We start from the raw sequence: 24,345 nt of genomic DNA on the forward strand, positions 1-24,345 counted from the left end.
ATCTTCAAGTGTGAGAGGAGTTGAAAAAGCAAAGTAGATGAGTCAGTCTCAGCTGACCCCTCAAGGATTCAGTATCTCAGTCCTTTGCCTTGGACAGTTTGTAAGTGATGAATAGTCCCAAACTCAGCAATGCTAGTGTGGTACACAGTTCACTAATAATACAGCGGTACTGCATGGAATACCATCCAGTTTGACCTGGGGGCAATTCTTACTGAGAGCCATCATCTTTGCCTCAGAGGGGAGAATTAGGCTGCCTGTATTACTTGTGAGCATTGCATTTCCATGGGTGAAACTGAAGACAATAATCATAAGAAAGAAATTGCATTCACCTTATTTCCCCGGTAAAAACTTCAGGATAATAAATAAAGATTTATTTCTACCAAACACAACTTATTTGTGCTTGTCTTCATTCTCAGCCAGTTGTTGTGTTTTGTTTTTTTTTTCCAGTTTTCCTGTGTGTGTATCAAGATAATTAGAAGCATCAGTGATAATTTATGGCACACACTGTAAGATGACTTTCAATGCTTTAATGCAAATTCACACTAGTCAATAAGAACGTGGCATGCTTATGCAGAGGCAGTTAAATCTATGTATAGATTCCTGTTTTCCAGAAAGCTTTCAAACTCTCTTGGCCCAAAATTGGGAAAGTGTAGAAAGCAATTACCCCAGTAGCAGCAATTTAATTTTGCATTATTGTTATTATTATTATTATTTCATACCCCTTCTTTTCTCTCCACTTTCAAGTTGAAAGCCAAGTTTGATCTTTGGTTGTTTTGTTTTGTTTTTTTTTAATACACCACCCTTCAGGCTTTACTAAATACAACTTTAGAAAGCTTGCTAGATTTTTTTTATGTACTTGTGGGGTGTAAGTTGAACTCTGCATGACCTGTGTTAGCATAAGAAGAAATCTCAGAACCACACAGAGATGTTATCTCAAGAGAAGATATTTTTATAGCAAATATTATCTTCATAATATCATTTAATTCCTCTGCTCTTCAAAATGGTTGCTACAGATTATTGCATGAATAAAATGTCTTGTTTATGCTCTGCTGATACTGGCTCTACATGTATTTGGACTTCCATTGGTTTACTCACCCACTGCCCTTTACAGAGAATAAAGCTCTAACAAGCCATAATGTGTTTGTTTCAAAAATAGTTAAGTATGGCAAATTGCACACCTATATGATTTCCAAGTTTGTTTTTGCCACCTGGAAACCTACAGATAATATTTTTTATTGATGCATGGCACAACATACGTAAGATTTACCATGTATCCTTACTTACACCACCAGCAGAGGCCGCAGGGTCTGTGGGTGCCTCAGGGCTGTGTCATGAAGGATGTGCTGGGATCAGACCTCAGTGGTAAAAAGATGACTGCAGTTTCTGCAGAAAGGACTATCTGAAAATCAGCTAGGGAAAGTGGATCATTCTGAGGATTGAAATAATAGAAATAGGATGGGATTCAACAGTACGAAGTTCAAAGTCATTAATTCAGAAGCTAATAACAGATTTCGAAGCTCTAAAGTGAGAGCTCTTCAGCAGAAAAGAGCTAAAGAGGAGAACATTTTCGGGTTGATTAGTTCATCACAGGAGGTAAAAATCCCAAAGGAGACACTTCAAAGCTGTGGACATGAAAAAGGGAAGTAATTTAGGTGAGGAGTTTTCTGTGGAATTGAACTAAAATGTATAGAGCAATGGAACATCACCTGAAACGGTGCTTACAATGTTGCTGCCTGCCATGTTGTACAGGATGCAGGCGCCCATGTGCTGTTCCCTGTGCGCAGAGGTCGGTGCTGCCCGGTGCCGGACACAGCCGATCCCAGCCGGCTCCAAGGGCCCCACCGCAGGGCAGAGCTGAGCCCCTCAGCCACGGGCGGGCGCCTCGGGGAAAGCCTGGGTAAGGAAGGGCAAATGGTGGCCAGCAGCCAGGGCTGAGGGGAGCCGGGTGAGAAACAGCCCTGCGAGCCCCGAGGGCAGAGCGGGAGGAGGGCAGGAGGGGCTCCGGGCGCCCGGTGGAGATGCCCCTGCGGCACCGGGAGGGTGGACATACGCTGGAGGAAGCTGCAGCCCAGGGAGAGCCCATGTTGAAGCAGGTTTACCCTGAAGGACTGCAGCAACTGGGAAGACCCCATGCTGAAGCAGAAGAGTGTGAGGAGGAAGGAGCGGCAAAGAAGAGCTGCTGGCCACTGAAACTGAAGTGGCCTATTGTGTACAGGGGGGTTGTACAAGGGGGTTAGACAAAATGTACAGGGGGGTTGTATAAGGAGGTACTGCTTAAGTTATAGCTTGTTTGACAAGCTTAGCAGATGCCTTATGAGGCAGTACCAGGACAGAACCTCCTAATGAAGAGAATAGCACATTAAATCAATTGGACATAGACCAGATCCATCCAGCTCCTAAAGAACATGCATGAGGACCAGAGGTAAAAAGTTCAAGCCTTAGGAAGACTCATTTACTTCATCTTGAAGACTCCTACCCACAAGAGGAAGACTACTTACTTCATCTGAAGACCCCTGCCCAAGACCACCAGGAGGCACTGCGCATGCGTGGAGAGTCTTTTAGCTCATTATAATATGAAGCGGGGATAGAATATAAATATGTATAGGCGTATTGTGCAGCCTAATACATATGTACAACTTTACAGGATAAATGTAAAAGGAAAATGGCACTGAGGTGCGCATGCGTTTTGGAGGACCAATCCCCCATACTCCTTCAGCTGAATAAAGCATACCTACTTTACAACTTTAACAAGTTGTGGAGTCTATTCTGCTATCAGCCACATTACCCATCCTCCTGGTCTGCTTGGGTGACAGGAGGTAAAGGAGTTAGGAATGAAAATGTTGAAACTGGGGTGAGGGGGATGGGGGGAAAGTTGTTATTTTAGTTAGTGTTTTTTGTTTTTCACTAGCTGAATCAGTAATTATTTTAATTTGCCATAAATCAAGTCTGTTTCACCTGTGATGGTAACTGGTAAGCAGTATTCCTGTCTCCATCAAGACCCAAAAGTTTTCTCATACCTGTTCTTCCAATTTCCTCCCCTCATCCCACTGAGGTGGGGAGTGAGCAAGAAGCTGAGTGAGGATTTTGCTGTTGGCCAAAGGGAAGCCCACTGCACAGGCAGGGCATGACTTAGGGAACTCGGATTGATAGAAGACCAGAAAGACAGAAATACAGGAATACACCAAGTGTGAACGAGAAAAACTGAAACGAGTGTTTGCAAGGGAACAAATGGGTAAGAGAGCAACTGATGAATACATTATGAACTCGAAGGAGGTGATTTTGAATGCACAGTTCTGAGAATGTCTTCTTCTATGAATGGAATGGGCAAAACCAAGAAAAACAGCTAGAACAACAGAACCATTTGAAACAAGGAAAAAGCCCAGCCAGGTCAATTCATAACCTGGCTTACCTGACAGTATGTGTATTAGCAGTAGACAGTTCCTGTGACATGTGAAGTGTCCATAATGAGTGAAAGAAATATTTAATCCAAAGAAAAAATTGTAAGATACTTGAAATGTAATTGAAGGGATCAGAATATTAATTTAAAATATGACATAATTTCTGGACAAAAAAGGAAGAATTCATCCCTAAAGGTATGTTTTCTGAGAGCTCCTTCCAGTGAGATTGAGACTGCAATTTTATTCAAGCCTGTAAGCAATACAGTGTATTACAAGTAACATCAGGACCAAAGTTCTTCACCAGAATTCAGCTTGAGAATAAAGAAGCCCCAGTGACCACGTTGTGTAATAGGATCAGTTTAACAACAACAGCACTGTCATTTTAGAAAGTGTACTCTGCAGATCTGTTAAAGGCATAACTGAAGACATTGTCGCTGTGCATTCAACAGTTCCATCAGTGCATTTCTCCTTGATTCCAGATGACATGTTTCAGTTGTAAAAGGGATCTTGGTTCATCATTCAAAATCCATTCTACTGAGACCAACTATAGCCTCCTAAGTGCTTTTTTGTCTTTTGCTTTGTTCAAAAACTAGTTAAAAGATAAAGAAATGCCCCTCTTGAAGAAAGACATTTACTTCAAAAGTTTTGTACTTTATATTACAGCTGGTTATGGGGAAAGAGTGGAGAACTCTACTATGAATTCCCAGCTCAAGCAAAGACTGCCTTCTAGGAGCCTGAGCAAAGCCATTAGCCACTTTTCTCTAGCAGAAGTGAAAATGTAAATCCTTACATGCGTAAAGTGCAGATGCAGGGCAACGCACCATGGTTACATAGCACGAGTAAAATGCTAAGTGCTAAAGTGATTAGATCCCAGATACTTAAAGAAAGAAAAACTAATTTTCTTAGATTTTCAAATAAAAGAAGAAAGCTTCAGCAAATTGACTGTGGAAAAAATGCTCCACTGTCCCCACTCTCCAGCAAGCTAGATGAACTTATTTATCTCCCAAAGTACCAATTTCTATAGCTCTCTGCTGGAAAGCTGCTAGACCTATACGCAAACAGAAACTGCTCCCGTTACTCAGAAGAAACAGAGTATCCGAGAACAGGAAAATTATCTATATAGGAGGTTTGCCGTCAATTTCAATAAATTATGCTGTAGAAGATAATGCCATGAAGTGAAAAAGTCCTCTTTAATAACAAACGCCATTTTAAAATATATGTGTATATATTCAGTTTTATTTAGCTTTATGTAATAAATGCATGAGAGCTGCTAAGGAGGCTCAGAGCTGCTAAAAATCTGGAATACGTTATTTTTAAAAATTAGATTTCTAAATTAAATTTAGAGCTTAATGGGGTCACAACTGTCTTGGCTAGTCTTTGTACAAATAAGTGCAAAAGAGAGACACACCATTTTTGGAAACTACATGAAAACCATTGAAACAAATTAATTATTATTTCTCTTCCCCTTGGGTTGCAAAAATAATTGAAATTGTTAGTTTTAAGAATCAACTGGGTGTTCTGGTATTAATTTATGGAGACACAGGCTCTTCAGAATTCAGATGTGTTTGAATTAGGTATTTGGTCCTTATACAGCTTAAGGGGAGTAAAATAAGACTTTCCAGATAATGTTCAAAGGACCTAAGGTAGTATTTTGCTCTTGTGCCACTTTCCACTGGATTCTCTCTGCATCCATAGACCACAAAGGGGCTATCTGGAGCCAATATCTGGAGAATTTACAGTCATATAATAGGTATAGAAAGTAAGGCAAAACAAAGACCAAGTGAGATTTGTGTCTTCTTCAAGCTGACATCAGCAATTTCTTGCATTATTGCCAGAGTATTTTTGCCTCATGTCCCATATCCCTCTGTGGGAGAGGGAAAGGCCTTTAATGGCATCCACTGGATTTTTTTGATAGAGTTATCAGTTTAAATACTTTTTTTTTTTTCCCTTGAGCTTTAATGCTCCTTCTTTGACTTTTTTTATTCTTCACCTAGTGGAGCCAGGCAGGAATGTACTATTGAAATGTTTATAGTTTCCTCCAGAAGAAAATAAGTAGAGTTAGTGTAATAGATATGTTTCAACATCTTCCGCACTGCAACCCTGTGATGTGGCAATATCATTTACTAAAGCTGAGAAAATGTAAGAGTGTGTGTTGCAAGAAGTGTGATGGATGAGTGGCCCAATGGTGTAGAAGACCTAACATCTCTGCTGCTGGCCTTCCAATGAACTTTGATGCACAAAGTCAAATGATTTTCTTATTCTCCCTGTAAGTAAATTGAAATTAAAGATGCTGAGACCCACCTTCATGCTCTGTCCTGGGTTCAGCAGTAGCAGTCATTTTTCTCCTTCTTAGTAGCTGGTGCAGCGCTGTGTTTTTGACTTTCATCTTGGGAACAATGCTGAAATAACAATAAGGGAAATAACAAGGGAAGAGAACACAACTGCTCACCACTCACTGACTGATACCCAGCCCTACTCGAGCAGTGATCTAACCCTTCCAGGTAACTGCCCTCAGTTTATATACTGGACACGACATGCTGTGGTATAGAATACCTCTTTGGTCAGTTTGGGTCAGGTGTCCTGTCTCTGCTCCCTCCCAGCTTACCTTCCTCCCTGGCAGAGCATGAGACTCAGGAAGTCCTTGGTCAGAATAAACATTACTGAGCAGTAACTAAAAACATCGGTGTTATCAGCGCTGTTCCCAGGCTGAAAGTGAAAACCACAGCACTGCACCAGCTACTAAGAAGGAGAAAAATGACTGCTACTGATGAACCCAAGACATGCTCTTGGACAGAAGACCAAATTTTGTCACAGTTTTATGATAGCCTGAAAAGTTAACCACCATTGAAAGATCAGTTTCTGTCTGGAGGAGAATCCCAGGAAGCAGACATCAGGCTCTTCATTGTATGTCTTTTTTTAACAAAGGAGCAAGCAGCTTGAGATGGCAAGCCATTTCCAAGAAAATTAATATTTCACTTTATATTTAATATCATTAATTAATCCACTGTTCACCTTGGTAAAATCAAGCATCAAATATTAAAAATTAAATTATTCTTTAAATTTAATTTTGACTTTTTAAATCAGAACTTTCTGTGTCTTCTAACAGTTTTCACTGTGTTTTTATACACCTCCAAAGGTGCTAAAATTAGAGACCTGAGATCCTTGTTATAATCTGTGGAGACAGAGTAACATTTCAGACTGAAATGGAGCACATAAATTAGACACTTGAAAAAGTGAACTGACTTCAAACAGTAGTAACACAGGGGGCTTTCAGATACAGAGAAGGGGTTTACAGACTCACCAGCTACATTCCTTCCATGTGATGGCATTGCCCTCACAAAGCTCATATGCACCTGAAGTGCTTAGGACAAGTTAACACAACCTGAGTTCTTCGTAAGGAACCTGGCAGTGAATCCCATCAGCTAACACCACACTTCAGAACAGAGGATATTTTGTTTCTAATTAGGATATATTTTCTTCTGAAGCAGAGAGCACTTCTTGCTTGTAGCACTCAGCATCTAAGACCAAGGAAGAACTGAATTTTTAAACTGAATTCCTTCTTCATTTACATCAGGTAAATCTCTCAGTGAATCTTTACATTGATGCTGGCACTGTGAATGTTAATACTGTACCTGCTTCGGGCTGGATGCCAGTCTAGAAAATAAAACCATGGCTAACTGATGCTCCAGGGAAGCAATTTCAACTTTGCAAAAGGTACTCTCAGTCATCATCATGAAAAAAAATAAAACAACCCAAACCTCAAGCATTCAATTGTCTGTATAGCAGGCGTTTGAAAAATCATGTTGTTGTAGGCAATAAGTGTAACAAAGAACAGAATTACTGCTTGTGGAGTAGGAGGAAAAAAGTTCAAAATAAATGAATACAACTCATCGGTTGCAACAACCTTTATGAGAAATCTGTTTTCTGACTCCAGAGAACCTCTAATTAACTAACAGAGAAGCATATGATCTATTTTAAGCTGTGCATAATGTAATGGATAGCTATAATTACTTCAATAGAATAAGAACAGTATCAGTCAATATGTACTGTAAGTCAGGCAAGTTAGTTATTTTGTCAGCAGTTGGAGCAGACAGCTAATCATGTTTGTTAATATTTCACATTCATTATTATATTTATTTGCTTACTTACAAACTGGTATGAAGTGCTACTTTCCAGCCAAATAAATCACAAAACGTAGATAACACAAACATTGTACAGAAATAGGAATTACCCATGAATAGGATACAAGCATGAGAGGGATGGGGGACAGAAAGAAGTGCTCACTCTTCAAGATTTAAACCAGAATTGATCCAAAGGCTTGCAAGTCTTTGCTGCATGCTGTATGCATAGTAACTTATCCACCTAGTTTAATATTTGCCAGGAAAATCACAAAGCCCTCTCAGGCTACAGCAGCATATAATCTCCTTGAATGTTTTCCTGAGCTCCTGACTCCGGAATGCATAGATAAGTGGATCGATGATGGAATTGCACATGATGAGGATGAGGTAGAAGTTAAAGTGGGACATGAAGCACACACAGTAAGGGTTGTAGGGGCAGGAGATGTAGAAAATCAGATGCAGGAAAAATGGAGCCCAGCACACAACAAAAACTCCAATCAGGATGGTGAGAGTGATGGCCCCTTTCATGTTGGCCCCTTGGCGAATAGGGCCAGTCCCTGGAAGAACAGCAATCTTTTTGATATGTGTTCGAGCCATCATAAACATGTGGACGTAGAGGGATGCCATGAGAATGAGCATAGTGAAGAACATGCTAATAAGGCAGATGATGACAACACTGCTATCAGAGTAAATGATAAACAAAATGCCTGAGACTGTGCAAGCAGCCCATATGCATGTGATGATGACCCCTACGCGCTTCACCGTCATGATATTATGGTACTGGAGGGCATAAAATATAGTAAAGTACCTGTCCACTGCTATTGACAGAAGACTGCAAATTGATGCAAGCAAGGAACTGCAAATCACTGAGTCAATAACATTGTCAATGTTTATGGTAAAGCTCTGTGCATCTGTGTCTGTATTGTTTAGCAGCGTGATGACAATAGTTTCTGATCCATTAGATACACTCACTAGCATATCAGCCACTGCCAAGCTACAGATGAAGAAGTACATGGGTGAGTGGAGGTTCTTGTTCTTGGCTATTGCCACAATGACCAAGACATTCTCCAGCAAGCTGATGATGCCCAGAGTCACAAACACTTCAGGGGACACAAAGAGTTGTTCATAGCAGCCTCCTGAGGAATGGCCCTTTCCATTCAGCTCGCTGGCACTTCCATGCAGTCCATAGCTGTAGTTCCAGAAATGTAGAGGCTGGAGTGTCCCACGGTGCTGGGTGAAATTCATCTTATGGAGATCCACTTTCAGCTTCCTGCTTTTAAAACTCCTGGTCCTTTTGCATTCCTTTGAAAACCGTCTTTGCCTTTTCAGCTTGGGAAGAAAATTAAAATAGCTAGCACCAAGGCAGGCAGCAATTCAGAAGACTTTGACTGCTCTTGCAAAATAAGGTTTCAAACACAGAAATTCTGATTTACTCTCTCACAGATGCAGTTTCTAATCATCATCACATTTACCTTGGTGATCTATGTCACAGAGTCCCAACAGTCTGTTATTTTGCATCAGATTCTTCCCTATGGTTAGATCCCATTCAGTTCACTGGTAAGCTGCAAGACTTTTTTGTTCCCTTTCATTAAGAGAGGCAAACATAAAATGCCCAAGTGACAACTGCAAAGCAGAAACTAATTTCGAACTGCAAGCACTGGTCTCACTGTCAGACAGTGCATTCCAGCTGCCTGTTTCATGGTGTGTGGAGGAGAAAAATATTCGGGGTACTCCCCGCCTCTGCTTTGCCTTCTAGCCAATCAGGCTCCAGAGCCGCAGAAAGCGGAGGGGCTTCTGATTCTGCGAATCTCTGAAACATCACACAGCACAGTAGATTTGGATGCAGCGTGAGCTACCAGCAGCTGCAGGAAAGCAGAGGGGCTGCCGGAGGTTTATTTCTCTTCTTTAACTTATCAGAATAGTATTTTAATACCGATTTTTGGTTAGCAATAATACAGGACTGTACTAGCAATCTTACTGAATTCCTGCAGCTGAACTGATGACTTTTCATTTTTCAGACTGTGATTTACTGTGATTTAGTCCTGCCCTTTCTGGGGCACATAGCTGCGCTGCCTTGAAAGACAAGAAAGCAAGAGAATACTTATTTCCTCTCAGTTCTGTCTCCCAGATCTCCTTTGCTTTGCTAACTTTTCTATGCCTTAGTTGTCATTCCCAAGATGTGTTGTTACAAGGTTGCATTATACTTTCTAAGCTTCTTATAATTTTAACGAAATTGAGACTATGTAAGGACCAAAACCGGAAAGGAGCCAAAGTCACAAATGGCATTATAAATTGTCCTAAGAAAGGAGTTTTCCCCAGGTAATAACCTTCTTCATTGTCTTATTTCCAGGAATGAAAAGATGATGCAGTTGATTGCAGAAGCCCTGTTGCTATCAGGAATTAGGATGTTGGGCAGAAAAAGAGAAGTCAGCATTTAGAGCAGATGAAAGAAAGCAATGGGAGACAAACTTGCCTTCTGTAAGAAGTGGGGCTCAACCAATGGAAATGACACAAAAGCATCAATGAACCCCTTAAAAATCCACCCAGAGGGATGTCCTTGTGCTTACCTGTCATGAGCTGAAAGGCGCCTTGTGTGCAGTATTTCAGGGAAAGCCCTTGAGAAGGAGGAAGAGAATGCCAAATGAATATGAAAAGACAGGGACAAATATTGCTTTACTGTTTCCTCTTCAAGCACTGCAACTGAGGATTGAAAAACAAATTTGATGAGCAAGGCCTAAAGTACCAGTGCATTTTAAAGGTATTGAAGCTGTAGGAAAGTCAGACATTACACCTGAGAGTAATGTTTGCAAGGAAGTTGTTTCAATGAACATTCCCAGTCAACTACCAGGAAGGCTGTGGAGAAGTCTGTATCTGATGCAAGAGACTATTTTCTTCAACCTCTCAAACTTTCTAAATCTTCTATGCCTTAGCTGATTTTAAGATGAACAGCAATTAGGAACATGGCATGTATGTGGAAGCACATCTATACTCAACATCCCAGTACCAGGGTGAATCATGATTTTCCTTTTACATTTGGATTTGCTATAGATCTATGGTTATAAAGACCTGTATGAGAAGAGAAGCCTCAGCCAATTATTTCTGGACCTTTCCCTAGACAGATTGATTTATAAAGCTGAAACATAAATATCTAAGGCAAACAAAACAACTTGCAGCACAGGAAATCCCATATTTGCCAGCTTGGAAAACATCATTCACCAGTAGCATCCTTGCAATGAAGGAATAGCTTGCTGCTGAGAGTGTGAGATTTACTTTCCTATCAAGGCATAATGTAAGCCAGGATCCAAAAAGATTTATTATCTAGTTACTGATCCCTGGGCCAGTATACATTAACTCCTGCCACAGACAGGACTTGCATGCCTAACCCTTAAGGACATAGCTATAATATGAGATCAGTGAGAAAATTTATATCAAGACTGATGTGGGAGGGCAGCGTCTCCTCAGACAAAGTATTTTTCTGCACCTGCAGCTAGAAATGTGTTATGCCAGGGAAAAAGCCACTCAGCATCCCTTCCTCCATAACTCCCCTCCATGCTGGAAATGCCATGGTACAGGGATCTCTCCCTTTCACCTACTTCGGTGAAGGCAGGGCAAGAGAAGCTGGCAAAAAAGAGAGAAACTACCTCCAGAGGATACTGCCCTATTTGCTCCTGATGTCTGTCTGTCTACCCCTCTTTTGCCTTTTTCCTTTCTCTGCACATTGTCCCTGTTCCCATCCCCATTTTTCCATTTACTATCTGTCTTCACCCAGAAGCTATCCAGATACTTTTTTGTGCTTGATTTTTCTCTGGATGTGGTCATAAAAATGCAATAGCAGTTATAACCAAGTAAAGAAAAGGACACTTCTTTCCTACCCACAGCCATTGCTCACCTCAAGAATTTTACTTATGCTCTATATTCTTAGGTCAAATGTGTTTTGGTGTATTAGCCATTCATATTTGTGGGATGACAATACATGACTGGAAGCAGTAGACTTATGGTAGCTTAGCAACTCAGTTGAAGAGGTGATATACTATTAGCCTGCTCTGACTAGAAAGTAAAACAAGTTATATGAGCACTTTTTAAAATGAGAGAAGATATATGTACATCTAAATGCTTCTATGGAAGAAAATGGATACATGTTTCTGCCTCCCACTTAATAAAAATCAAACCATATAATGTTAAAATCATTCAAAGGATCCTAACTCTTTCGTGCCTGAAAATATGTCAATATTTCAGTCTCTTTACTCATAGATAGCAAGAGTATTGCCTAACATATATTGCCTAAACTGTTTCTTAAATTTTAAAAGCAAAACCTGAGCTATTCTATCTTTCACAAGTGACGGCTGGCAATCTTTTCAGAAGCATGGAAAACCAGCTCTGGCTGCAGAAAATCATAAACAGGTAAGAATGATATGCAAATATGAGGTCCAGCTCTTACAAGAAATGAAAGATCCACGAAGATTTTATACCAGCCTCCCCTTTTAACATAAAAAAGTCCATTAAAAAAATTCCTCCTACACAATTCCCTCTTGTCCTATGTTCTGTTTCCAGCTACAGCTACTCCTGAATGTCCATCCTCCAAATAGGGTTTAGCCATCTTCACCTCACAACATTTAAAGAGCCTAATTATTCTCTGACAGTTACTTTTGGAACTCAGACAAATGCATTCACTGTAGCAAATAATAAGCAGATAAAGTCCCAATAGTGATACAGGAAGACGGGCAGAGTCATAAGCAGTCTGTATAGCTCTACTATGGAAGAAAAAGACAAGTAGAGGGAGTTAGCACAGGCACTTCCTGGCTCAAATGCACAGTCTGAGATCTCTTTGAATTCTGTGTCTATATTGGTCAAGCAGGGAGATGGTATTTACCACTGCAACGGTTATCAGTGAAAACAAAAGGAATTGTGAAAAGCATAGTAGAAGGAGGAGCCAAAGAAACAGATTATTAACATTCAGTCATTCCTGAGAGTTGTGTGTGTGTGCCAGCACTGTGCAAAATGTAAATGTTTCATTTGCATGTGCAAGCATAATTGAAAGAAGTTTTTGTCACGTTTTCAATCCAGTTTTTCAGTGTCCATAAAGCAGAAAAAAAGACTGTAGTATGCTTTAGTATGCTGAATTTGAAATGCAAAATGAGCCGAGCAATTAAGCATTGGAAGATCCTATGAGATTTTAGGCTGCTTATCTCTAAATTACAGCAAAGGCAAATTCCACCTAACACTCAAAATACTTGCCAAAAATGGCTCAAATAATGCAATGTACTTTTCCATCCTTCCCACAGATGTCATTGGAGGAAACATTTCTTTGATTCTTTCTAGCTCTAGTAAATTATCATGTGATTGATACAGAGACAATTCTTTGTTCTTGTGATTTTGATTGGTATTCTTTTTAAAGTAGGTTCTTGAATGTATTGTTTTATTTTCCAGCAAGTCTGATATAAGCATGAAAAGACATATCAATACAGACCTGATTATCATAAACTTCAGGTGCTATCTTGTTTACATTTATGATGTTTATGATGAAATATAGGATACAGAGAGAGCTGACACTGATTTTGGGTGAAGTAAAGGTAATGTCTATTGCAGATAGATAAGAAAATCCACACAGGAAAAGGTCACTAGTTCTGTAGTATAGAATTTGAGATCTCTGTGTAATGTTACTTCACAGGCAAAAATATGATTGTAGACTAAACAAATTACTATTCTTTGTGCTCGTACATACATGTTCTAAGACAATATAATGAATCAGGGGGTTTATTAGTCAATCAAGAATAAATTGTGGAGTCAAGCTCCTATTCAGAGTCGCAGAGATGTTGGTTGGATTAAACTTCTGGAAGTCACCTCATCCAGCCTCTGTTTTGGATGGGATTACCACCAATACTGGATTAAATCATCTGTGGCTTTGTCTATCCAAGTCTTGAAAACTTCCAAGAAAGGAGATCCCACAGCCTCTCTGGATAACCTATTCCTGTTCTGCATTGCTTTCCCAGTTAAAAAGCTTTTCCTGATCTGAATCAAAAAGAGAATATTTTATGCACTCTGCAGAAGAGGCAGAGGAAGCTGCACTGGTAAAGGTTGTTGAAGAGAAGACTAAAGGGTGATCTAATAAATTATTTGAGTTTAATAGCTAACGGAAACGAAGGTACAAAACTTATAGGGCCAAGCTCCTCTTCGTAGTGCCAGGGAATATAAAAAAAAGCATCAATCACAGGTTGTGGCTTGGTTACACAACCTAAGCTCCTGCCCATGATGACAGCCCTTCAATGAACCATCTTCGGTTTCTCCACACCTCTCTTGAACTCCAGGGGCCCAAAGTTGACCACTGTTCCAGGTACAGCCTTGTCCATGGCAAGTAAGTGGGGATAATAACCTACTTCAATCTGTCAGCTGTGCTTTTTCTAATTTGGAAAATTACTTCTTATATTCAAGTTGACATCCAATGTAACCCCTTTGCTGTCCTTTTCAGTAAGCAGTCAGTGCTCATTGTGTAGTGATGCATGGGGCTGTTCCACACATGCAAAGAACTTTGTACTTCTTGTTCACCTTCATAAATATTCTGTTCGCCCAATACTCATGTCTCCCAGCATCCCTCTGGATCAAATCTCTGCTGTTTAGTGTGTCCACATTCATCCTCTCAACTTGCTACAATCTGCAAATTTGTGGATAGTACATTCTTTATCAACTTCCCTGTTACTGATGAAGATATGGAACAATCAATCACACTAGAGACCCGAGGGTACTCAATTTATTTCCAGATGTGCTGATTTTTGCTAGGATTTTCTTCATGGTAGCTAGTATGAGGCTATGTTTTTGATTTGTGCTGAAAACAGTGTTCATAACACAGGTATGTTATATGTTAGTACAGTTAGAGCCTTTCAGAGCTTTCACAGTGTCGAAGCATTTTCTGCCTGTCACCCAGCCACACCAGTGAGTAGACTGGGGGTACACAAGAAGTTGGGAGGGGACACAGCTGGGACAGCTGACCCCAACTGACCAAAGGGATATTCCAGACCATATGATGTCATGCTCAGCAATAAAAAGCCGGGGGAGAAGGAAAGGGGGAATGTTCAGTGTGATGGTGTTTGTAACCACTCCCCTCAGTTAATGAAGCACTGCTTTCCTGGAGATGGCTGAACACCTGCCTGCAAGTGGGAAGTTGTAAATGAACTCCTTGTGTTGCTTTGATGATGTGTGCAGCTTTTGCTGTATGCACTAAATTTTCTTTGTCTCAACCCATGAGTTTTCTGACTTTTACCCTTCTAATTCTCTCCCCTATCTCACAGGGGGAGAGTGAGTGAGTGGTGATGCTTGATTGCCAGCTGGGATTAAGCCATGACACCAGCTATTAGCTGAACTGTTGCCCAGTGTCTGTTACTACCTGTTGAGAACATTAGTCCAAGCAATTTTCAACTCATCTGTGACATGCAAATGAAATCAATGGTCAGTGGGAAACTGGCCCAATATATTTTCTTCTAGCCTTTTATTTTGGAGTGCTGATTACCCTGTAATTTTTGTAACTTAATTTTAACCTTTCTCACATGAGGTGAGAGCAGTTTTTAAGTCAAGGAGCTTCACTTTTGAGAGCAGGAGTCGCTGTAGCTTGCCTCTTTTCCGCAGGTTTGCTAGAAGAGCAAGAGGACTCCAGCCAATCTGTCTCTGAAAGTACAGAAATATATATTCTGCTGGCAAACGATACATTTGCACTAATTTGAAGATGCTTTAAATGTGCAGAACCAGAATGTTTTCCATTAAAATGGCATGAGGAACACAGAGGGTTTAAGCATATAACTGCTTAAATCCATTCTCATTTCTATTTTAGGTGATCGCTGTTGTGATCATGGAGATCATTAATTTACAGTCAATACAAAAATCACCATCCCTGTCCTAGTCTTTTCTCCCCCATTCCCACCCTCCCAATCAATATATTTTCTTTTACTTTCTCATAGATTTACTTCCTTGTCTGTTCAGACTCATCTGAAGTGCTTTGTTCAAATGACTCCACCATCTCCTTAGTGTTACTATTGCTCTCCAAATAGCTCTCTAAAGACATACAGCAGAATGCAGGATTAAGTACAAATTAAACATTGTCACCACCCAGATCAGCAAACAAGAAAAAAAATGTAATCCTGAATTTATGATTTCTGTGGTTTCTCGATGCCAAAAAAAAAAAAAAAAGGAAAAAAAAAAACTGTTAACCTGGCATTTCTTTTGTTCATGACCTTTATATATTAATACAGCAGAGGAATTACTTCAAATAATTACATGTTTTTCTTCACTCACTATATGCTCCCAGATTACTTTTCAGCACTACCCTTGATTCTTTCACTTTTGGTCATGGGATCATTTTATATTATGGAGTTATGTAGTTTAGAATGATCTTCACATTTCCGTTTTATCGTATCCAGTTTTCTGCCATAATGATATTCCATGTTTTTCTGTGTGAGATTTGCAGTAGCATTTTATTCTAGAGAGAAAATAATCTAGTCAGTCCAGCTGTCTAACTATGAGAGCTTGAAAAAGGGTATGTCTCATTATAGTTGAATAAGGAGTACAGAACCAAGGCAGAAAAACTGACAGATCATCATTTAGTGACAGTCCAAGTTTGGGAAAAAGCAACCTTCATGGCAAAAAAGCAGCTGGTTTGGATGACATAAAGTCACTTCAGTTTTTCAGAAAAGTCCTCAGAGTGGAGGTATAACTTACATGTGATGGAAATTACTAACTAGCTTCCAGTTCACCTCTGAGGGTGGTTGTTGTTATTCCAGTGGAAAAGTCACATGGCCACTTCCTCAACTCAGACTGTAAAGTGACTGGTGTATACATGGAGAAAGACTGGCAGGTTTGAAATTCATTTATGAAGGACCCTCTGTAAATTGGTATTATTTATTGTCTGAGCTAAGGAAGATATCAACAGATGTGGTCAGTGTGTGCACAGTCTCATAGTGTTGGATGGCACATGCTGTAAAAAGCTTGTGCCTGCAGAGTTTGGGGGCTGAAATCTTTGGATGATTCAGGTGTGGGGGGTGATGACATTCAGTTAATTCTGAACATGTGTGATAAAAGAAGAGGGAATATTACTCCTACAGAAATCATAGTCTGATAGCAACTTGATGCAGAAAAAGTATATTAAGGAAGTACAGTTCGTTTGTTCCAAAATAAACTCCAAGCAACCCAGCATTTAAAATTCAGTCTTGTAAATTTATGCTCCAGTGGCTTACAGTTATGGGGATTACATTTGCATCCAGCTGGTTAATGTTTAATGTCTATGGCTATAAGAATGACAGTCTTTAGCTCTATACCAAATTCCAAATTCTTTCTATTGTTTCACTTATACATTGATTATTTTATTATGCATTTTCTGCATATGAAAAGTTCACAAATTACTAGGCTACACTGTTACCATGACATCATTTCTTTAGTACCTTTAGAGAGAGTTGTGTGCATAGCAACTGGTGTTCAAGATACATACTTTATGTCCAGAGGGGCTTACATATATACAGTTACTGAAAACCAGATTATTTTAACCCTTCCCGGATGTTCTTCACACACACATACACACACACACACATATATATATATATAAGAATATAAACCTCACCTCTATCCCACCTCCATATGATGCAGTCATATTCTGTATTGCCTTGTGCTCTCTCATGTAATTCCATATACAGGAGGTAGGAATTAGCCTTCTAAAGAAAGTCTAAAGTAGCCTGTGCTCTGTTAACACAAATGGTCTCTAATTATGTAGCTGCATAGTTGACATTCATGGCTTCTACCCATTTTGATAGCCCCTCAAAACACTCTGGTTTTTAGCAGAGATATTGGACAAATCCTGGGCAGAGTCTACCAGTTATATAGGGAGTGCTTAACCTCCTTTTGACTTTTTTTTTTTTTTTTTTCCCATAGGAATTAAATTGTTTGAAAACAATTAGAAATACTGGAGTCATGTGTGATATAAGACATAAAGGCACCAAGTCACATGTCAAATGAGTGAGTTAGCCAGCAGTGTTGTCAGGATAAGATTAGACTAAAGGACCAGCCTGAGAGTGTTGTCTTGAGGTAACCACATCTTCATTGACATACAATCCAAAATGGTCAGTTTTTTCTAAGAACTCATGCAGAAAAGGAAAATACAAAATGTCTACACTTTTGAAGAACTATAGTGTGTCTGCAGTGAGCTGGGTTCTTGGCAATCTCTGTACCTCAGTCATTAACATATGGTGTCAAGAATACCCCATTTCATTTTGTGGCAACTGCTGCAACATCTGATATTCTTTTGAAGACCTCTGATACTTAAAAAAGTCTGAATTAGAAGACTGTATTGATAGTGAAGCTAACTCACTGGAAAGCAGAGATATTTTATTTCCAAAGTTCTTAAGAAAAAGTCATCTTAGAAAATGCAAGGCCATAAATCAATTCTGGTTTTGAACAGCAGAGGTGGTCTATGCTAGTTCATTACTCAGAACTTCTGGTGAAAGGCCATTTTTATTAAACTCAGGAAGAGCCTCCTTTCTTTTCTTTTTAGGATAAGGAAGCATGAACTATAAATCCTTTTCCTCCCTACTACTTGGGTAGAGATTTTATGACTGTCTGTGACAGGCTGATAATTTTCTGTCATAGCAAACTTTCAAGGAAAGAAAAGGGTGAATGGCTATATGAGAGCAGTTCAAGAAATTAAATAGAGTAGCTCTTGCCCTTTTGGTGTTTAAAACTCCATATTCTAAGGTTGTTAGAAAAAGAACAGGAGGGAGAGGAGGCAGCCACATGAGTCACCCACCTTGTCATGAAATGGTGCAAAGCAGGATGGCTGGGATACCAACCTGGGCTAGAAGATGCTTTTTCTTCAATGGAATAGGTAGCACTGGTCAAGGGGTCTAACTCCTAAAAGTGAATTCAAGATTGATAAGGGCTCAAAGGCAGTCTTTTTTCTAGAAATCTGTGAGTGAAAGTACATAATCCTCAAGACCTGACCAAGAAAATCCCCAAAGGCCTCAGGTTAGACATGAAATCCTTTTATATATTAGTAATATTTCATCTGTCTTTGTATTGTCTTTGTACTACTTTGTTGAAGCTAACTGTTTAATTGAGAGATTAGAGGGTTAATTGAAACCTTTGATTGTTGAACAGGAATAACCACAGTAGTGGTAGTGGATGCTGTGTCCAAACAAACATTGCATTGTTGGGTTTTTTTAATTTGATTTTAGTCTTGGACCCAGAAATCATAGAAAGAGATCTTTGAGTTTGTAGGTGGAAGGGAGACAAATGATTTTAGGCTATCCAAGAGTTTATACTTGAAACAGGTGAAGACAACCTTCTAGTTATGTAACAGCGGGTGGGGAATTAAAAATAAAGTCTGTAAAACAAAAAGGAAAATACAGGGATATCTTTGCTTGTTTATGAGACCCAGTTTGCTTAGACTTTCCATCGACAGCTGTTGTAAGCAGCGAAGAAGAGGTTAGAATAGTAGGAAGATTTCTACACCCCTTGCTGGAGCCAATACTTTCTAGAAGAACAGGGAAACAGAGAGTACCAGAAGATCCTGACATGCCATATGCAGACTCTAAAATGAATAAGGCAGTCTCTGCAGCCATGTAAACTATGATGTCCACTGACTTGCAGGCAGGTTTATTCAGTTACCCTTTACTCCAGAGTGAATTTTACTGTAATACTGTGTGAGCAACAGAGATGAGATTTTTTTCTCACATAATGATGTGCAAGAACAAGCTAGAGAGTTGTAAACATGGGATGAAAGTGAAACAATGGCAATATAAATGTGTGTCACATTTCCTTTCCAGTGAAGGAGAACAGAAAACAAGCTAAGATTCCCTTCAGGGACTGCTAGCCTGAACAAACATGCTGATAAGCCAGTGTCCTGCACCTTAAGATACTGTGCATTTCTGCAGATAACTAAAAAATTTCCAAAGAAAAAAAAATTGAAAAGACTTCAGAAATTAGTCAGGTAAAGAGCATCAAAGAAAAATTAAAAAAAAATTTAAAATCTCAACAAAGAGCCAAAATGATTTTTCATCACCCTGAGAAGCTTTTAAAATCTTACTCAAAATTATCATGATATATAACTACACCCTGAGAACTGTCTGATCTAGATTTCTTTTTGAGAAACGCAACAATTTACAACAATTATCATTGCTAATATTAAATAGAGCTTCCTTGGCATCTTCTTTTTAACAACTCTGAGTGGTTTTACTGGTTGTCTTCAAGCTCAGTCAGATACACTATCTACGTAAACTCAGATCACATCTTACGCATTTTCCTAAAAAATTCTTTTTCATCCTTCTTTCTTTAATAAGTGAAATTCAGAACTTCTTTGAAAGAAAAGATCAAGTAAGTTTTTTCTCTGCCTAGAAAGTTTCCTTTGTAATTTTAGAAAATGCTTATCAAAACAGAAGGAGAATAGTAAAATACAGCTGCAGGAGGGAACTAGCTGATTTGTGTTGCTAAATCTATCTGCAGTATCATATGCTTAGTCACAGACTAATTCAGTTATAATCACAACTTTGCATCATGACCAAAAGTACAGAGAAAGATAAAGGTGCAACATTCACCTGAGACAAAAATCACAGTTTTTTTTAAGAGAACTTTTCAGCAACATGGAGTACCTCTGCTTACTTCAGATTAGAAAGAGCTGATCTTGTGGCTGGTAGAGCTTCTAAGATCCCACCTCAAACCCACAGAGGCTCTAATAAGCAAGGAAAGTAAGACAGGGAAGGAAAGCAGCCCTATCTTCAGATGAGAACTACTGTGAGAAGGGTGCAACCTTTCCCCTCAAGTTCTCCAGGTGTAGTTAGGTGTCTGGTTCTCGTTTATTGGGAAGAGAAAACACTGCTAAGTCCTGAAAGACTTTTATTTTAAAATAGCCCTTATAAGCAACTCTCTGTATGGGTCACAAGTAGTATGAAAAAGATTTTCTGCAATGAAAGGAATATAGCAATCTCTTTGTGAGGGCCATCAGCTTCTCTTCCACCTCACCTTGTACAAAGTCCACACAAATGACAGCTAGCTAGGTCATTAAAATTCAAACAAGTGATTTTCTGCATTAATGTGATTCAGGTTGCTCTGAGCCAGAAGAGAATAGTTTTCTGTGCTGGGGTCATGGAAGACATGTAATTACATTTCAATTAATTTAAAGGATGGAAAAGAGAAACAAGGATGAAGTCGTGTAGGTCTGTTTTAACTATTAGATATGAGAATGTGCTCCCATTGCTTCCTATATGAGAATATCTAAGAATTTTGTATTACACAAATGATTTAAAGGCCACTGTTGGTTTTGGGTTTTTTTTTTTTAATTCAGTTGAATAGCAGAAATCCTTCTCTCATCTGACAAAAAAAAAGATACTATTTTCTTTAAATTTTCCCTACCTCCCCAAGGACAGTCTTCCATATAGCAACACAGAATTGATGAAAGTAGCAAGATGAAACCTTCCTAATGCTTTTAGAAAGTCAGTGGCATGAAGGGCAATTTTTCTAAAAAAGTATGTGATTTCCAAACAGTCTATTGCTGTCTGCAGAGCAAGTATCTGCAAAATTAGTGGGCTGTCACTTTTAATCACCGAATTTGATATGAAGTGTCTGATACTTTTATGTGAAGGAACCAAATGAACGTGGAACCCCACTATCCCAGACACTGTGCAAAACACAATCTCTTTCTTCTTCAGAAAACAGTTGGCAACTCAGAGTGGATTATTTTTAAAAAAGGAAAGTAATCCTTGCCTGGCATCTACAATCTCCAGCTAAACTACAAATTTTTATTGCACCCGGTCTCACAAAATACTCAGTATGGTGCAGTTCTCGCTATTTAGAGCACTTCCCAGGACAAGAGACCAACTTGAATCAAAATTCAACAAGACAAGCCATTTAAAGGAAAGGTCAAACTTCACAGGAGGCCCAACTTTGGTTGTGTTTTAGTAGCTCCATCACACAGCATATTCTATCTAAAACAGGGTTTCCAAGCCAACGCTGCAAAGGTTAACGGCAGACAGAATTAATAAGCTATACTTCAAAACAACAAGCTTCTTGAAAAAAAAAGTATGTGCTTTTAGGAAGCTACCAAACTTTCATAAATACTCCAGTCTAACTCAGGGCGTTTTATTGATTTCTTTTGATGGTTTCTAACCTAAGGAGGTGTCCCCTTTTCTGCCTTTGTATGGAAAGTTTGTAACCTTTACTGGGGGTTGCTATGCAGACTACTTTTTTAGATTCAGACAGTAAATACACTTTACGTTTTATTTCTGTGTCTGAATTTCTTTAATTTGGTACTTTGAAATGATATAGAAATGGTAATCTCTGGACAGAGACATCAGCATTTCTCACTTTCCTGTTGTTATATATATGCAAGAGTTGTATAATCTCCTTTTAAGTTATTTCATGCACAGCAGGGATCATAATTTTGGCTGACACTACCTAGGTTTTCTGCTCAGACACTTTCTGGAACCTGTTACAAATTTTACTTTTAAACTTTTGTTTGAATAAGTTCATTTTCTGAAATACTAATTCAGTTCCCTAAGTTCTTCTCAAGCTTTTGGCAAGCTTAGTCTAAGAAATGCAAGTTAAAAAAAGCCTATAAAAGTTTATTTGTATTTACCAATAGTAATGCTCTGAAACTTTTTAATGATATATTTTTTAGAAATGCAATGTCTTCTGTTGAATATATTGCTAAAGCTCACCTGCTCAATGGCAAACATATTCAGTCACTCAGCAATGGAAGCTGTCCAGAAACTGATGGCAACTTTTTACCAATTCATTAAAATCTCTCCTTTAGAATCTATCTTAATTACAGGTCAATTATCCAAAGTCTGTCTTTGACTGCTATCTTTCGTTCAAGTGAGGACATACAAAAACAAAAAAGAAAGATTGGATTCTGAAGTGTATGTTCCTATTTATTTTTCCAAATAGCTGAGAAACCAATAATTCCTTCTTAGTGAAAAAGAGTATAATTATTCCTTTCTTTAAAAAAATATTAATTTATAGTGAACATGACAAACTTTTGCCAGATATAGTATTGCACTTTCCAAAGCAACACAGGCTAAACGGACTGAAATTATGTGACCCAAGAAACAGTTCAAGCCCGATAAAGCCTAACTTCATGTAAATACTGTGTGATTGATGGTTTGGGATGAACACAAAATTCGACTAATGCACAAATTATTCCCTTCAAATCAGAATTTCAGAGCAATAGACTCTATGATATTTAATCTCTTAGCATAAAGCTGGAATTGTGCACATAAACAGAAGCTTGTGTTAAAATTAGTTTCTCCCTCTCAAGGTAAGAGTTTTCTTAACTTGGTCTTGAACTGATTTAATATCATTCCTTATAGCTCTTCTACTGCAAATTCGGATAATATGGAAAAGTACATAAATTTTTTTAGGAAGGATGAATATTGCTTCATAAAATACTTTATTCACTGAAAAATTCTACCTCAGATTGGCCAAAATTATGCACAAAACTAATGAAGTGATATTAATACTCCCTGTAAAAAACATTTGTTAGTAAAAAACCTGCACTTAAATATATTTTCATTTCCCATTTCAAAATTTTTACACTAAAATTGAACAAATTTTATTCTTAAAGAGGAAATTAAATAAAAAAAAACAAAAAAAGGTTCTTCTTAACTTGCAACGTTTGGACGAATCATGATTATTTTTTTCTGCCTTGAAGTTGTGATTAAGTCAAAACAACCATCAAAACCCTGTAATTATTCACTGTAAAACTCTGAGCTGACCAGGAAAAGGGGTGAGAAGTAGCAAAATGTACCTGCATGTTGATATTTTTTTAACTTGCACATTTTAGTGTGCAAACTTAGTGTGCAAACTTATATACATTCCGGCATTCAGCAAAAACTTCTGAAGTGGCCCATATCACATATTCAGCATCTCTTAAAAGACCGAAACTAATCTGCTGTGGTTGTGCTTCACTAGGTAGTGGCAGAAGACCCATAGACCAGGGCATGGCATCTATAACAGAAACTAAAGCAAGAAGCTGTGCATGCCGCAATAGAAAGGTCACAGAGTTTTCTTTTTGTTTTACTTTTTTTTTTCTTGGTGTACAGTTACATGCTGAATGCACTGAATGCTCTCCTTTTCTCTTTTAAAGTACAGGAATTCCAAAGACAGACAGAATAGGTGGTTGTGACTCAGGAAAGAGGATGAAATAATAAGCTGTTCAGCCTCAAAATTCATCCCTGAACAAAATCATGAGGGTTTTTTTCCGGATTAAGGTGTTTCTCTGCTAAATGCCACCACACATAAATATATTTTCCCATCTCAGGAATGCATATACAGTATGGGAGTAGCAGGGGTGGGCAGTGGCTGGGCACAGTTTAGCACAGATAGCTTTTACAGTAAGATGGCTACCACATCCCAGATCTGCAGTGTGTTGCTCTTGTAGTACAGGACACATTAATCTAGCAATAGCAACATAGAGTTTAGAAGGATTTGGTTATCACCTCACCCTCACAGTCAGTTTACTTCTCTGTCTGGATCCTATGTTTTCTCTGTCTATGTGCACCTACCATGACCTCTTAGGATGCAGAAAAAATATCTCTGATGCATTTTTTTGCCAGAGGTAGTGCATGTTAACAAGGCATAGACTCCAGATATTGTTTTTGCCTACTATAGGTTGAGTTACTTTAGAAAGCAGACTGATTATATCCCACTGCAAGATTCTCTTTAAAACCTTTAAAAACTGCTAACACAAAATCTCTAGTAAAAGTATGTTGTATAACACCATGAGCTAGACTGCATGTCACAAAAGCTTCCAACAGAAGCTGATTCTTTAGTGATAATTAACAATAGTCTTATGAAGATTGAGCTGC

General features: G+C 38.8%; 1 protein-coding gene across 1 annotated transcript; it reads right to left on the bottom strand.

Annotated features, from left to right (window-relative positions):
* Nucleotides 1-7,321: 7,321 nt before the first annotated feature.
* MC4R (melanocortin 4 receptor) lies at nucleotides 7,322-9,224 on the bottom strand. The gene has a single exon (XM_061346236.1). The coding sequence runs from the start codon at nucleotides 8,759-8,761 to the stop codon at nucleotides 7,766-7,768; it is 996 nt and encodes a 331-aa protein (XP_061202220.1). The 5' UTR covers nucleotides 8,762-9,224; the 3' UTR covers nucleotides 7,322-7,765.
* Between the last annotated feature and the right edge of the window lie 15,121 nt (nucleotides 9,225-24,345).

This window comes from Neopsephotus bourkii, unplaced genomic scaffold, assembly GCF_033783945.1.
Source record: "Neopsephotus bourkii isolate Nb327-2 ecotype Australia unplaced genomic scaffold, CSIRO-AGI_Nbou_v1 NB_272, whole genome shotgun sequence".
NCBI lineage: Eukaryota > Metazoa > Chordata > Aves > Psittaciformes > Psittacidae > Neopsephotus > Neopsephotus bourkii.